At 47.5% G+C, this 16,236-nt stretch overlaps 1 protein-coding gene across 1 annotated transcript; it reads right to left on the bottom strand.

The window, feature by feature from the left end:
• Nucleotides 1-13,792: 13,792 nt before the first annotated feature.
• On the bottom strand, nt 13,793-15,111 carry LOC131414205 (ral-GDS-related protein-like). The gene is made up of 3 exons (XM_058555441.1): nt 15,024-15,111; nt 14,038-14,253; nt 13,793-13,926 (listed from the first exon to the last, which is right to left on the bottom strand). Exons 1-3 carry the CDS (start codon nt 15,030-15,032, stop codon nt 13,903-13,905), a joined length of 249 nt encoding a protein of 82 aa, XP_058411424.1. The 5' UTR covers nt 15,033-15,111; the 3' UTR covers nt 13,793-13,902.
• Nucleotides 15,112-16,236: the final 1,125 nt, after the last annotated feature.

The raw sequence follows: 16,236 nt of genomic DNA, 5'->3' as shown, positions 1-16,236 counted from the left end.
CATCCTCAAGATGAGAATAGCTTAAGTATTTTGCCCTTTAGATTGATCACCTAATCTCAGCTCAGGCCTGAGTGGCCAGTCTCTCAGAGACACAGGTGACGACTCTGATCCCTCAGGATGAGAAAGGTGGTCCGCCTTTGGGAGAGGGATGTGTAAGGTAGACAGCACTTGGGCAGCATTTGAAATCCGTCAGCTTTAACATCTCTGCTTTGGATTCCGGCAAATTTCCTGGATAAACACGCCCAGGGATAGTCAGATGTACCGTATTCTTCAAAAATTGATTAGACTAGTGAATGGAACAGAGCATAAAATAGCTTGCTTATTTGCAAAAGATGAAATGCAAGCAAGATCTTCTTGTCAATTTTTTTCTGTTCATTCTCTTGGCTGTACTGTACACTTGAATGCAGAAACAAAAAATTTGAATGGCCAAATTCTCTTTTCCTGAGGTTGGTAAATTAACTTAAAAGTTCTATTGAAACCTGTGGAGGAAGGGTTAGCAACTTTCATGACTTATGTCCTCCCTAAAAATCTGGGCATTGATCTACATGAAAAAAAGTGCTTGTTTATATTATACATCCCAGTAGGTTACATGTCGAATTCCTGAATGTGGGATATTATCAAAACAACTGAAAAACCTGGTCATGGAAACTGGACCCTGTCACTTTGTCAAGAATTTGCCTCTTTATGAATAAATGAAACATGAATTCTCTAACATTTTTGTAAAGACTGGACGAGAAACTCGATGGTGTCTCTGAATGTGGCAAGACAGGGAATACTCATTAGACCACATCCTTGGATTCTTCTCTCGTGTTCAATAGGCCCAGATGATAGTCCGTGTGGTCAGGTGCAGTGCTGCTCCCCCAGCGCCCAGCGTTCCATCCTACTCTGGCCTGTGCCTTCTTCAGGGGGTTCTGACAACATTCGATCACAAGGGTTGGAAGGAGACATTGTAACATGAGGCTATTCATCATCTTAAAACAAGAATTAATGGAGAGGAAATTTTCGGGGTGTGTGTGCTCCGATGCACTGCTGTTGGGGTGTGGCTGCAGTGACCACTGTGCTCCCAGCAGTCCCCACAATGGCTTTCTCAGACGTTTGATCTCCTGGTGCAACCACAGCAGCTGTTGACAGAGCTGGGCGCTCTTTGTGGTTCAGTGTCTTCCATCAGATTTTGTGGCTATGACCCTCCCCTGCTTGCCCCTTTCCCATTCCTCTCTGCTGTGTTGATTGCTTTGTAGTTGTTTCCTAGGAGCCACTGTGTGTAACTGTATTTCGCAGTGTTTTTAGGGACCCACCCTCACTACACGGGTCACTGTAAAACAGCGACTTATCCTGGTGTAGCCCGTGTTCGTTCTTTCCAGTGGAGCTGTGAAGAACCCTGCTTAGTCAGAACTCCTCTCATTCTCATGCTGCTTACGAAGCTGGGCATCTCATCTTTGGTCTCATTAACATTATTCTTTTCATCGATTATTCTGAAGTCTGATACGACTTTGTTAATAATGTGGACACTGGCTGTCACAGGCACTTTTATGTATCTTCCCCAACAGCTCTGTGAAGTAGACCTGTGATCCCCATTTTACAGGGGGGGGAAACTGAGGCTCAGAGAGGTCGAGTAGCTTCCTTCACTTCACAAAATTTCTTGGTACATTTTGAATCTCCACTTGGAACTCTGCCTCTCAGGTGTGCTCCAGTTTATGCCTCTCTGCCAGCCTCCCCAAAGGCATATACCGCATCCTGAGTCCATTATCTGCTTGATGGCAGTCACCTTGCACAAACAGGCCCAGGGCAGGGAGTGGACTAGTTGGGCGTGGTCATCTGGCTTATCCTGGGAAGGTTCTAGGTTTATTGCGAGAGCTGGAGCAGTGGATATTCACCGTCACTCGCCTGGAAGGTTTGTTATGTAGAAATACTCCACTGACTTTTTGCGGGTGTTATGTCTTCTTTGTGTTCATTGCTCCTCTGGGCTTTCTCCTACAGTCCGTGCTGTGCAGTAACATACATCACAGAGCCTGGTGAATAGAATACTGTTGCCCTGCACAAAATGGCCACATCACTCATTTTTCTAATTATGAAAGAAATACATACTGTTAAAAATGTCAAATTACACAGATCTATATAAAGTGAAACCCTCCACTTTCATCCTCTTCCCTGAAAACTCACTCCCCTACTCAGAGGGAACTGTTGTTAACAGGGTGGGGTTTACTCTTCTGGACATTTCCTATGTATTTATAAATACACATAAAGTTCTTTAACATAAATTACATAACTACATCGTTTTGCAATTTGCTGTTTCCTAAACCATAAATCATAGACGTCTCCCGTTATCAGTGCACATCATTCTAACTTACCATTTTAGATGTTTTAGAGGTATTCCAAAGAACAGGAATACCATAATCTGTTTACTTCTTCTTTGATAGAAATGGGATTACATCCAGTTTCACTATTATACATAACGCTGCATTAAGATCCTTGTATAGAATTTATTGCACTGCAATTCAACTGCTCAGTTTGCTTTGTTTCCCTTTAGTGAGAGACTATGATATATTTTTAACATTTTTATGGGAATTATTTTATAGGGAAATTAATTTTATCACTGAATAAATACATTTATGGGGAAACTGGCCTTCAAGGTCATCCATCTCAGTATTCTGGAGAAAAATCTTGAAACTTAGAAGGTATTATGCTCGTTCCATCACATTCTAACAAGTCATGTTAACAATTTAAAGTTGAACGTTTGAATAGCCTCTACTCTCTCTGTTCAGAAGGATGACTTTTTCTTGTCTTAAAAACTTCTGACTCCAGGGGATCTCAGTTGGACTTCAGAGAGGATAAGATATTGATGTCATATCTGTTTCTCTTCAGCTGTAGGCTGAATCTTCCAAAGATCATAGAATTGAACATGGTCCAATCGATATATATGATTTGGGTCAAAAATTCAAAGTATTGAACACAAGATAGGAATCTATAACTTTGGTTCTTAATAAAAAATTTCCTTTGAGGGCCTGCCCGGTGGTGCAAGTGGTTAAGTGCGCGCACTCCGCTGCAGCGGCCCGGGGTTTGCTGGTTCGTATCCCAGGTGCACACCGATGCACTGCTTGTTAAGCCATGCTGTGTCAGTGTCCCATATAAAGTACAGGAGGATGGGCACGGATGTTAACCCAGAGCCGGTCTTCCTCAGCAAAAAAGGTGGGGATTGACATTGGATGTTAGTTCAGGGCTGGTCCTTCTCACAAAAAAAAAAAAACAAAAAAAAAAAAAAGAATTTCCTTTGATATTCTTAAGTCTTTGTGATTACTATTAAAAACTCAACTATGGGTGAAGAGTTTTTGTTCTGCTGGCAATGTCTGGCTTGAACATCCATAGTTAAACCTGCCACATCCGTAGGTAGATTATACTTGACCTCTTGATGACCTCTGCCCTTGATCTTTGACCTGGGAAAAATAAGAATTTTAAAAAGCTGCTGCTATTAGCACTCAATGCTAGAAATGGCCATTAAAGAGTGAGTTTCATTTGGTAAACTAAAGGGAATATAAGCAAAACAATGTCTTTAATATCTATAAAATTTCAAAAAATTCTAATTCTTTTAAAATGTAACTCTGTTTTTGCCACAGTGAAAACTGTGTATATAGGAATGAAATATTCCTCTGTCCATTTCTTAAGTTGTTTCCATTTACTTGGATTTATCCTCTAATCCGGATTCCAAGTGTGAAAGAACATCTTGGTCCTTCAAAGAAAATAAGCCATTGAAATTTGATTTTCTTTTAGCTCGGCATCCTACACGTTTGAGGAATAAATTATCATGTAATGATACAATGATTTTGAAATCTAATTGTAAATTAGAGGGGTGTAAGGGATGATTGAATGGTGTTTCATCCTCATGGTCAGGGGTATTGTACACATGGACGTGTAAACATGATTCAGGAAGCTGCTTCAGCCCCGTGACATCCCTGAGAACCACAATTCAGGGAGGATCTAGGCACACAGCCATCTGCCTCGATCTCCTGGGTTACATGTAGATCCAGCTGTCTTGAGAGTGGCTTCAGAGCAGCTGTCTATTTCTCCCCTTCCTTCACTCCAGCTTATCTCAAACAGTCTTGACTATCATATTTTAAAGTAAGACCAATTATAGTTATTTATATGAGCTTCTTGATCATTATTGCAGAGTAATAATCAGGCATACCATTAAATATCATTTAATTGATCTAATTAAATTTGTTGTACCTTATAGTTGATTAGAACACTAAGTTTAGTTTAGAGTTTCATATTCACCAAATCTGTTAATCTACTTACAACTGCCATGTGCCTCACTCCTCTTAGAAGTGTATCTTTGGCCCATCACAAGATTTTAATGAATCAAATCACCATAAATTAAGATAATGTACTGTTTTTTGGATGATAGGGAGGCATAGGTGTCCATTTTGGAAACATGCCCATCTGTCTTTGGTCCCTATGGGAAGTTTCTGGTCACTAGGTCTCCAGGTGGCTTGCACAAGCCCTAGGTCTGTAATAGCTTGGTGCCTCTCCTTCTAATTGGGGTAGAAATAAAAGAGGTCAGAGAGACTTATTAAAGTTTTGCTTGCATGAAGTCTTGTATGAAGACCATCCATGCATATTGTTCTGGGTAACTCTCTGTTCCTAAGACTACTAGTTACTTAAAGCGCTTGTCAGGAACTGTGGAAGGTCTGATATTTTTACCTTACCTGCAAGCTAATAAGTCAGCCTACCATGGTCTTATAGATGTTGGCAAAGACATGAGATCCATGGGTCAGAGACAAAGGACTTAATGTCACAGCAATAGCAGTGGCCAGAGTATCAGCATTTGCACTGGTTCACTAAATCCCACTTCCTACAGGATGATACACAGTGGGCCAGGTGACATGCAGAGGTTTGCAGGAACTCAGAGCTTAAGGAACTCAAATCTTTGATAATGGGCGGGAAGTCTGCTGACCTTTGCCCCAGGGAGGGGTGTTATTTCTATTACACTGGGCAGTAAGCAAGACTGCCCTTTGTTCCCGAGGAGGTCACTATTTCTGTCTTCCAAGGCTGACAGCTCTACACACATCCTTGAAAAGAGAACCTGGTTTTACTGGCTTTCAAAGATAAGCTTGAATGAGAATCGATCATCATACAGTTCTTCTGTTTCCTTTATTGAGATTGTGCAAATATGCTCTTTTCTCTGTAAAGTTCACTAACTTTATTCATACATAAGGGATGCTTTTGGTTTTATTTATTAAGTTGAAATTGTCTTATTAGAGCAAATGATGAAACTATTATGGCTTGGATCTGAAAGTATGCTTTTCCAGGAAAATGTGAAAGATCAGTGCTCACAGAACTTTGCCAAAAGGAGCTCATAGCAACTTAAATGATTTTAATTTGGCTACTGTTTTGTACAACTTTCTTCCATTTTACTTCATCCTCTCTGCTTCCAGTAACTCTCATATGGGAATGGGGCAGTTTCAGGGATTCACTGAACTCATTTACAATATTCAAATGGTTTTCTCTGTTATATTGTTTTTATTGAGGTAATGTTGATGTACAACATTATATTAGTTTCAGGGGTACAACATAATGATTCATTGTTTGTATATATGTTGAAATGATCACCACAATAAGTCCCGTTAACATCCGTCCGCACACATAGTTACAAATTTTTTTCTCTTGTGATGAGGACATGGTGTATTTCAAGGTGCAGAGGAATCAATGATTATGTCATACTTTTCCATATACATCTTGATGAATTTGGACATAAGTATACACCCTTGAGACTGTCACCACCATCAAGTCCACAAACATATCCATCACCTCCCAAAGTTTTCTCTCACCTCCTTTATTACTATTATTCTGTGGTAAGAACTCTTAATATCTACTCTATTAACAAATGTGACGTATGCAATACAGTCTTGTCAGCTGTAGGCACTATGCTTGTCCTACATCTCCAGAACTTATTTATCTTGATAACTGAAATTTTGTATCCTTTGACCATCAGCTCCCCATTTCTCCACACCCACAGCCTCTGGTAACCACCATTCTAACCTCTGCTTCTATGAGTTTGATTATTTTAGATTCCACATATAAGTGAGTATTTGCCTTTCTCTGTCTGCCTTATTTCACTTAGCATAATGTCTTCTAGGTCCATCCATGTTGTCAAAAATGGCAGAAATTCCTTCTTTTTTCAAGGTTGACTAATATTTCATTTTTTCCTCCATTCATCCATCAGTAACATTTAGGTTACTTCCGTGTCTTGGCTATTGTGAATTAGCTGCAATGAACATTAGAGTGCAGGTACCTCGTTGAGACCCTGATTTCAATTCCTGTGGGTATATACTAGAAGTGGGATTGCTGGATCATATGCTAGTTTTCATTTTTGGAGGAAGCTCCATACTGTTTTCCATAATGGCTGTACTAGTTTACGTTCCCACAAGGGTTCCTTTTCTCCACATCCTCAGCAACATTTGCCATCTTTAGTTTTTTTGATAATCGCCATCTTAACAGGTGTGAAGTGATAGCTCATTGTGGTTTTGATTTGCATTCCCTGATTAGTGATGCCGAACATCTTTTCATACACCTATTGGCCCCTCGTATGTCTTCATTGGAAAAAGTCTATTCTGATCCATTGCCCATTTTTTAATTGATTTTTCTTTTTGTTATTGACCCAACAAAAAAAAAAAAGAACAAAATTTTCAGGCATTATGCGTGCTTCCCAGTTGATGCAGATGGTTTTGTTTTTACAATGGTATCAAAAGATAATGTTTCGTGCTTTTTCCTCCTCTTGTTATAAGACCAGCAGTAGCTATGGCATGGCAGATAATCGGGATCTTCTGGGTTTGGAGGTTTACAACATAAATGAGTGGTAAGGAATTTTTTATTATTCCAAGGAAACTATTGAGATCATAGTCCATGGAATCCAGGATTGATAGGTGTAGGAGGAACTTAAGGTGAGGATCGGTGATCTGACATTACTTCTGATCTTAAGGGACAGGTATCTACTGTATGAGTGTTTGAATAAAAAGTATTAGAGATTGGGAATTTATGGTGAGTGAATATGTTTTCTGAACTATTTACTTTTGACCATAACTGTTTGGATTATGTGAACATCTGGGATATGGGAGTAAGTCCTTAACAGGGGGTGGTTGATAATGTCACTATTGATTTAACTTCTACGAACACCAAGTGGTCAATAGATTAAGAAAATGAGTAGTCAGAAAACACAGAAATGGTAGGATTTGGGATTTAGTAAAGGTTTGGGGACTGACTGTCCTGAGAGAGTGTCAGGACTTGTGCGGTTGAGAGTGACAAGGACAAGAAGAGAATAGAAACACACTCAAACAAGCAGGGGTGTTAACAGGTTGGGGGAGGAGAAATGATCTGGAGTAGCCTTGAGTGTTCTTGATGCAAATCTGCCTGATGACATCCCAGGACACAAGTCAGATCTATCCCCAGAGGATAGAGGGAGGGTGGAAGTACAAAACAGCCAGGATAATTGTCCTAAAAAGGCAGGCTTCCTTTATCATTTGACCCAATTCATGATTTATTTTTGTAGGGTAAGAGGAAAAGAAGGATGATAGTCACATCTTCACAGAAGAAGCAGTGTAACTGTGGGAACCAGTCCAAACCAAAGCCTGGTTTAAGCATCTTCATCCCTTTGAGGATGTCCAGTGACATATTCAAGAGGCCGAGTACTAGAATCCCATCCCATCCTGGCGGTGACGGGTCTCTGGGAGGACCCTTTGGACCAGCCCCACCAGGTCTGCTAGCCCGAGAGACTGCAAGGACTCCAGGCCTGCAGCAGTGCAGGACAACTGGTAAGTCCTTTCAATCTTGCCAAAGCGTTGCAAAAACTTGCACCTAGTCACACAGGTGAATCCCTGCCAGGTGTGCTCGCAGGTGGTCTGCACTCCAGGTCCCATGCCCACACCTGCCGGTCTTCAGATTTGGCAGAGATGATTCCAGGAGCTGATCTGAGCATTCCACAGCACCACTGCCAACAATTTCTGGCGACTGAGGAAGGTATCAGGAAGGAGGACAGGGCAGTGAAGAGCACAGGAGAGAGACTGGTGACAGCACTGATGGTGGACAGACTTGCTAGCAAGGCAGAGAAAGTGAGGGGCCAAGAAGGACGTCCTGACTGCAGATGAAATGGAGTAGGCACCTCAGTGAGGTCTCTTGGCAGCGTCCCTAATTTTTTCTGGCTTTGAGCTCTTGAAACTTTAAAACATACCAATACGTTTCTTTTATTAAACTCTGCTGCGTGACATAGAAAATATAGACAGCAGTTTCTTTCTGAGGTTAGAGTTTGAGTTTCAGGTGAGGAGAGAAGGATCTTCCTTTTTCATGCTGTTCTATCATTTTCCTTTACTATGCACATTATTTATTTTTACTTTCAAGTCAACAGCGAGTTATCAACATCACGGGATGATTCAGTTTTTCCCCTCACAGTGACAGTAAAACCTACTTAAAGTGGATTATTCGTTTTGTCTAATATTCCAATAGATTCCAAAATACTATATCAAAAGCTCTTTGATGTCTATGTTCTCAAATTAGATATTTACTTCTAGGTCTCCATTTTTATGTTCTTTGTTGCATGCTAATTCAGAGTTGCATCTAAGGAAATACCATATTTCCCTCAGTATTTTAGATCCACATGTGTTAGAAATTTGATTTGTAAAGATGGACATGGCAGTTGGGGGCTTGTGCTATTATCAAAAGAGGCCTTTTCAGCGTCAGTAATCTGACAAGAACCCACTGCTTGTTGGGATTTAATTGTCTATTTGAGGGATCAAGCTTTCACTGTTGCACTTCTCTTTCTCTTTGGAGGAAAAGTAGGGCCTTCCCAGTCTTTCCATTACCAAATCACTTTCCTGGGTGGCTGTGCCGTGTCAGGAAGAGCCTGGGATGCCGGGAACCAGGATTCATCCTCAGCTTCTGGCTGTCCTGAGAAGGCATCCCTGGCAGAGTCCAGCCTGTGTGTCTGGGTGACACTTGCAGCCATCAGAAAGGAGGGGATAGCTCACAAGTGCCAAGCGATTCATCTGGCCCTTGTCTTACAGGGTGTTCCCAAGGGAAGAGGTTCAAAATGCCACTTGGTAACCCTTTGAAAGCTGCTAGTCACGGGGTGGGTTCTCGGTGTGAGCTCAGAGCAGTGTCTATTCACCTCCAGATGGGAAGCATTTCAGTATTTTAATTGGTAAGGCTGTGTTCATGCACGTCCATGGATCATCAGTTCCGTGGCATTCCCTGCTGGACCCCCCCCAACCCCTGTCATACCTGATCTTTCAAAGCTCCAAACAGGGTTCACACCCCAGCAGGTGGTTGTAATGTAACCACAGCACAAGACTGGGGGAAAAAACACAGACACCCAGGGTTGACACACTTTAAGGGCTCGGGCCCAATTGCCACATTTGGACAAGTTTGGAACACCAACACTGAGTGTGTAAACTGGAGGATTGTCCAAGACCATGGACCTCAGAAGGACACGGGCTCAGAAGCCACCTTGGACAACAAGGGACAATGTGGGGTCACTGAATGGCCAGGATTATGGTCCCTTAACCTGGCAAAGCAGAGCTCACTCGGGATCCATCAGGCCAAGCCACGGAGGAGGCTGGGGGCCTTCTAGGGAATTTCTGCCCTAAAGGGAATGGCATAAGGAAGGCAGGGGTGCTGAAAATCCTAGTTCACAGGGAGCAGTAATGTTTATGTAACAAGGCCCAGCTGTAGCCTTAAAAGCTGCATCACAAATCTTTCCTCCTGGATACAAATCAAGCAGGAAAAGGAATTCAGAGTCCTGGACAGGGATCACAGCAGGATTCAAATCTAGGTCAGGGGTGAACACGGAGCCCCTAGAGGGGCCTCAGGAGGGAAAGTCCTGCCTGCCTTTAGTCCATCTGCAAATGAACTTCCTCGGGCCATGTCCTCTCCACGTGCATGTTTTGATCTTTTTCCCTTGTTTTCCCCACTTAGAGCTGATGTAATCCCAGAGCTTGAACTAGAAAACAACAAGTTCCTAAAATTTGGTCAAAAGAAACCTCAACAAGAGAAGCAGAAAACATTCCCTCTTCCTCCCGAATTAGAAAGGCAGCCCCTGCCTGTGGCACAACATGGTCCTGGCTACTGCTGTTTTAAAGTCACCCACATTTCAGTGGTTGTTTCTCTGCCTGTGAAAGTACCTTCAACCTTTAAATCTCAGGAGAACGGGTGGTGGGCCATGTCTGCTCCTGGAGGAGCTGAATGATACTGAAATGAACTGGTCCTCGGTGTTAGGGGGACTTGGGAGTGTCCCCACTAGCCAGGGAAGGGGCTGGCCTTTCTCGCTTCTCCCACATACAATAAGCTGATGACCGGGAAGAGTTCTTGATTCAAGGAGAAATGTGAGATTCTGTGTCTCCCTTACATGCCTACAGAAAGCGACAGAACCACACCACAACTTCCAGGCTGTAAAGGGAAGAGGACTTTAATATAATATTCAAACATGGCATTTATTATTTACAACAAATAACTACTGTCCCTCCCCAATGGGTGCATAGGTGCTGGGGGATGTCAGGGAGCTGAGAAGGGGTCGTCCCCTCTCTCTTGGGCTTCAGGGGACCCCAGGAATCAGCTTACAATGCTCCCCTTCCTGTCAGGTGGGAGGAGCTGGCCCAGTGCATCGAAAGCATCCCAGCTGTGTCCCCGCTGCTGAGAATGGGGCTGTGATTTGCCACTGGTACGGGGCTCGGTATTGGGGCCTGAGGGCTGAGTAGAAGAGTCGGGTTATCTTGGGGGGCCTCCCTCAGAATCATGGCCCCCCACCCTGTCCCCACTGAACTGGGTGCTGCAGACCCTGTGCTCAGTGCTGTCAGCCACCAGTACCCCATTTGTCCCTGCCACGGGAGCCATCATTTAGTATCACCTATTTCACAGAGGAGGAAACGGAGTCTCAGGAAGCTGAAGAGAGTCACCCCAGTCACAGGACTGCTCAATAGTGGAGCTGGGATCCCAGTGCCAGCTATTGGACTCCCCAAGGACACACTTAGCTCAAAGCTTTACTGAACCCCTAGGAGTCAGTCACCCTGGCCCAGGCACTCTCTCACCCCTGAACTTGATGATGGCCGGTTCTTCTTGGCCTTGAATATTCTGCTGGCCAACTAGGTCTGGGGCTCCAGCAGGCAGGACAGGCTGTAGCTACAGTACAGAGAGGCACCTCTGAGCCTACCAGGAGCCACACCTCAGAGTTTCCCCCCACTGCCTGCCCAGCAGCTGGAGTCTGGGTGTCCCAGGGTCGCCATGCAATAAGGCCTGGGGCTGAGCAGGGGGCCACGGAGACAGGCTCTCTGGACTGGCCAACATGGAGAGTCCACCCCTGCCCTCACTCAACTCCTGCACAGCCTCAACTATCATTCTCGTTGAGCAGCTCCATGTCCTGGAATCAGGACCCAAATCACTCCTCCGGCTCTGGTTGTAATTCTTTGCAGCCACCGGGAGCAGCAGCATCTCCCTCATGACTCGGTATTCCTGGGGCCAGAGGGAAGGGGATGATGCAGACAGGGCCTGGGTGGGGGATGCTTCAGGGGCCCTGTTGGGGGTGAGGAGTGGTGCAGGGGACCAGTCCTGGCAACCCTCCTTCCCTCCAGTTCCATCCAGGCTCTACCAGTTCTCAGAATGGGAATAATCAGCCCCTCCTCCAGGAAGTTTTCCTTGATGCCATCCTCCCCTCAACCCAGCCGTCAATTGGATGGGTCTCCCACTTCTCTGTTATCGAAGTCTTCCACTCAATGTAAGATACAGGGGGTGGAGCCAGGGACTGTTCTGCCCAGAGTGTCTCTGATTTCCACCTCCTTCCTCTCCCCTACAGGGCGTGCCGCAGCTGCTCACCTCAGTCCTTTTCTTAAGGTTGATCTCATTCCCCTGGAAGGCAGACAGCCAGAGTCCATCAGACAGAATGCCACAGCCTGACTAGCCCCTTATGCCCACCCCTTCTCACGTTGCACTACTGCCAGGTCCCCAGAGGGGGCGGAGCATGCAGAGAAAACAGGACTTGGACGTAGGCCGGGCTCTGGGCTCCAGAGAAGGAGGACATGGCGGGGAGGTTGAGGGGCCTGGCAGCACAACCCTTTCTGATGACAGATTTGGAGGCTGAGGCCTCCGACAGAGGGGACTGCTCAGCAACTTATGTGTTGCCTGACTTGGGGGGGGCTGACCCCTCTCTCCCTCCATGGGCAGCATGGGAGTTAGAGGCTGAGTCCAGCTCAGATAAAACCTCACGTGGCTGTGCCATCAGGCAGCTCTGAGCTTCCCCAGCCTGGGGAACCAGAATGGGTGTCTCAGGTGGAGCCTCTGTTCACTAATCCCTAAGATAGGCCTGCTGCCCCAGATCCCAGGGGAAGCTGCGAGGCTCACAGGAGAGATGTGTCAAGTGCTGAGAGCTTGGAGCTCATTTCGGGGGCTCTCGCATCCCAAGGCTCAGGATCCTGGTCCTTCCTGTCTGGTCCTCAGGTTCACCCACCTAGAGATAATCACCCATCGCCAGATGCAGCATAAGCAGGTCACCAAGGATAGTGCCAAGATAGGGGATGACACCCTGTGACATTGGGGTGCGGGTGGGATGAGCCCTTGCTCTCAAGTCGACCCCCTGCAGACCCTCCCCTGAAAAGTCCACAACCACAGCCTCCTGGCCCACCCCAGGGTTCCCACAGGGAGCAGCCTAGGACCCTTAGCAGACTCCCCTCAATTTCTCCTTGCTTTACACCCCAAGAACACCACACTCCTCCTCCTCAACTCCCAGGGCCAGCTTCTGGCAAATCACAGGGTATGAGGTCCCTGGCCCACCCCACAACACACCCATCCTGCACCAGCTCTTCCAGGCCCTCCTTCTGGTCAGTTCTACTGGGGGATTCAGACACTGTGGCACCAGGAGGAAGGGCCCTCCTCTCTTGATTTGAGGCCTCCAGCTGGCAGGGCAGAGCCCCTCCCCCACAGGCACACTCACCTGCTGCTGCTGCTGCTGCTGCTTCTCCTGCACTCTCTGGGGGTTGCTCTCCGGGGGGCAAACGTGGAGGGGCCCTCCTGTCAGGGTCGAGGACAGTGTCAGTGAGGCCATAGTCCCCTCACCGCATTTCTCTCCAGCACCACTCGCCTCCGACACTGGACATCTGACTCGAGTCAACTGGTACCATTCCACTCCACCCTCCAAGGTCTTGCGCTGTCACTGGGCTCCTCTGAGCGCTAAGGTCTCGTGGGACTGGGAAGGGGCTCTCCTGTTGGTCACTAGGGTCTCCATTCCCCTGTTATACAGAGCAGCTATCTTTTGACCACTTTCAGTTTCAACTGGGCATAGAGTTCTGTTGCTATAAACACTTGAAAATCTCCAATGTGGCTCAACCCAGTACCTGGCATTTAGGGAAACCGAGTCCTGAAGCAGAATTGGTGCACTAAGGACACCAGGAGACTTAGAGACCCACCGCAGAGGCCCAGGCCCTGTTCCAAGCAGTTGCTGCCTCCCAGGAGTTCCCAGCTGACTGAGGGGCCAATGGCAGACATACGGGAGATCCCCCATTCACCCTGGTCCTCCTATGGAGAAAGGCCTACCCACCGGGAAACTTCCCTCATGTGTTCTTCAGGTGGCATATGATGGTTTTCTTCAGAACATAGATGACAGTGTGGGGCGAGGAGAAGTTCTTCAAGATCTTGCACTCCTGGGTAAGAGAAGAGAATGAGCTGTGAGGTGGGGCGCTGGAACCCTGCTTGCTCTAGCTTCAGTCCCCTTCTATTTAAATCTCCTCTCCTGGATGAGACAGATGCTCAGGGATCCTCAGAAGGGCACGTTTAGGACCCAAAGAGTAACACTCACAAGGAGGAGGATTTTAGCTCACCCCAGGGAGGGAGCCAGGTAGGAAGTGAGCATCCTCTCACTGGGACCTGGAGTCAAAGTCAGCGGGCCCCTGCAGGAAGGACCTAGGGATTTGCAGGGGCTTAGTTCACACACTTCAATCCTGGGACCTGATAAAGGTGAAGGCAGTTCCCAAGTCTCCAGAGAAGGGCTCCACTGGGCATCCCACAGCACACCTGGGCCACCTGGATCCAGCGCTCCACCACCCTCACCCTGTCCTGGGCCATCATGCTCGGGTCCCCGAAGCAGGTGGTGACGACGAGGCTGGCCACCCTTCTGAAGTGGTCGATCGTGGCCCGGACGGTGGGTGCCAGGTGCTCTTTGCTGGGCTTTTTCCTCTTGCCCCAGGTGGAGCCCAGGCACTCAGAGGGCACCACCTTCCGGAAGAGCTCCTGGGGAACAGGGGGAGTGTCACCCAGCATTGCCACACCCCGGCTCTGTGTCCACATTCCCAAAAGTCCCACACAGAGGTCACAGTTTAGAGCTGGAGCTCAGGAAGCTCAGGATGTGGCCTGAGCCTTGTGAGAGTCCCTGGCTTTTCTTCTCTGTCCACCGAGGACACCCAACACAGGATGACCCAGGACCCAGTACTGGCAGGGAAGGGAGAGGGACATTTGCATCCAGCCCGTCCTGGCTAACTCCAAGCTCCAGATGGTGGCTCAACTCGGCTCATCCCAAGGGGGCATCTTCCAACACCCTGATCCCCGCTCTGGTCCCACTCCACATTCTGATGCACATCCCCCCGTGGCAGCTACAATCACAGGCCTTGTCTGTCTCCCTTGTAGTGGAGTACACATCAGGTGTCTAATAAGTCCTGAGGCTGTTGAGCCTCCTGAGCAGACTGTTGGGCCACCAGGGACCTGGCTGCACACAGTGAGTTCCCCTCCACGAGTGATGTGCCAGGCCCCACCCAGCTTTCCATCTCTTCTACCTCATGGAGTCGGCACAGCCACTCTGTGCAGCAGGTCCTGTTAGTGTCCACCTCTACACTCTGCAGGTGGAAAGCAAAGGCTTAAGGGTTCAGAAAGTTGCCCAAGTCATATGGTTGGTAAGGGGTGGAGCCAGGATTCGGGCCCAGATCATAGGAGACTGGATGAGGTCTGGGGCAACGATGGCAGAGGGAAGGCCTACCCCAACCCGCCCTGAGAGCCCAGCTGCTCACCGCATCCATCACGGTCAACTGCTCCACCACCAGCTTAGGAGGGAAGGCCGTGAGGTTGGGTTTCTTCTCAAGCTTCTTAGCCACAGGTGGAGATGGACTTCCCGTTAGAAATGATGGTCCAGGTGATTCCAGCTCAGCAGCTCCCACTCTTGCTGAAGCCGATGTCGACCCTTGTTCCAGCTCCAACACTGCTGGTGGAGGGGATTCTGGCTCCAGAACTAGAGGGGTTGGTGTCAATGGAGCTGGACCCAGCTCTACCTCCACCACTGCCCACTGCTCTGCTTCTGCTGCTGGCTGGAGCTCTGCAGCTGGCGCTGGAGCAGGATAAAGAGAAAGGTTCTTCCATATAGCTAACTTTCCACGTGTCCTTCTAAACACAGGAAAGATCCCACTTCCCTTCCAGGAATAGCCAGCCTGCAGTCCCCCTTACCCTCTGGCTCTGCCTCAGTGGCCTCCTAAACTCACAACAGACAAGGGAAAGAGGGTCACTGGAGCTCAGTTCTGAACCAGACAAGGTTACCTGCATGTACGTCCCCTTTAGCTTGAAAAAGAGACAGCCCCTGACTGGTCCCACCCTAGTTCTGGTCCAACCCCATCATCTCAAGGTCCTGAGTGTGGAGACCCTCTGCTCCTGCTGTCATCTCAGAGCAGCACTGGATGGTGTGGGTGGCCTCATGTACCTCTGCCTTGTCTAGTGAGTTGATGGAGTTGAAACCATTGGGCAGCTACTCGATGACCTCCTGAGTGGAGTTCTGCAAAGACTGCCCGGGAGCTGGGCCAGAAGGAATCAGGTGCTGCCTGCACACTGCCACTGGGGCCAACCCCCAAGAGAAAGTCTGCTCCTCATTTCAGGCACAGAGGGCATCCTGGCAAAGAACTTTGGTCAGGGAGGGAAGGAGATGAAACCTCTAGGGCTCAATAACATACGAGTAGAGGAGCTCACCTTCTCATGCGGCCAGCCATGATCTGGGGTATGAACGTGACAGACCCACCAGGTTTCTGACACCTAACAACCAGCTCCTGCCCAGGAATGGCCTGCCCCACATACCCTGCCTTCCCCACTCCACACAGACACACAAACACACACACACACCATGAGGGGTCTGGAGTGTTGGGTCGATCAGGTGGGATCACCGTTGTGTCCTGGCCTGCACTAGCATTTCCTGGGCTCCCCCATGTTACCCTTCACTGCCTCCTGTCAGACACCCAGAGG

This window comes from Diceros bicornis, chromosome 14, assembly GCF_020826845.1.
Source record: "Diceros bicornis minor isolate mBicDic1 chromosome 14, mDicBic1.mat.cur, whole genome shotgun sequence".
Taxonomy (NCBI): Eukaryota; Metazoa; Chordata; class Mammalia; order Perissodactyla; family Rhinocerotidae; genus Diceros; species Diceros bicornis.
The sequence above is the reverse complement of the archived record's forward strand: the minus strand, read 5'-3'. Positions and strand labels throughout refer to the sequence as shown.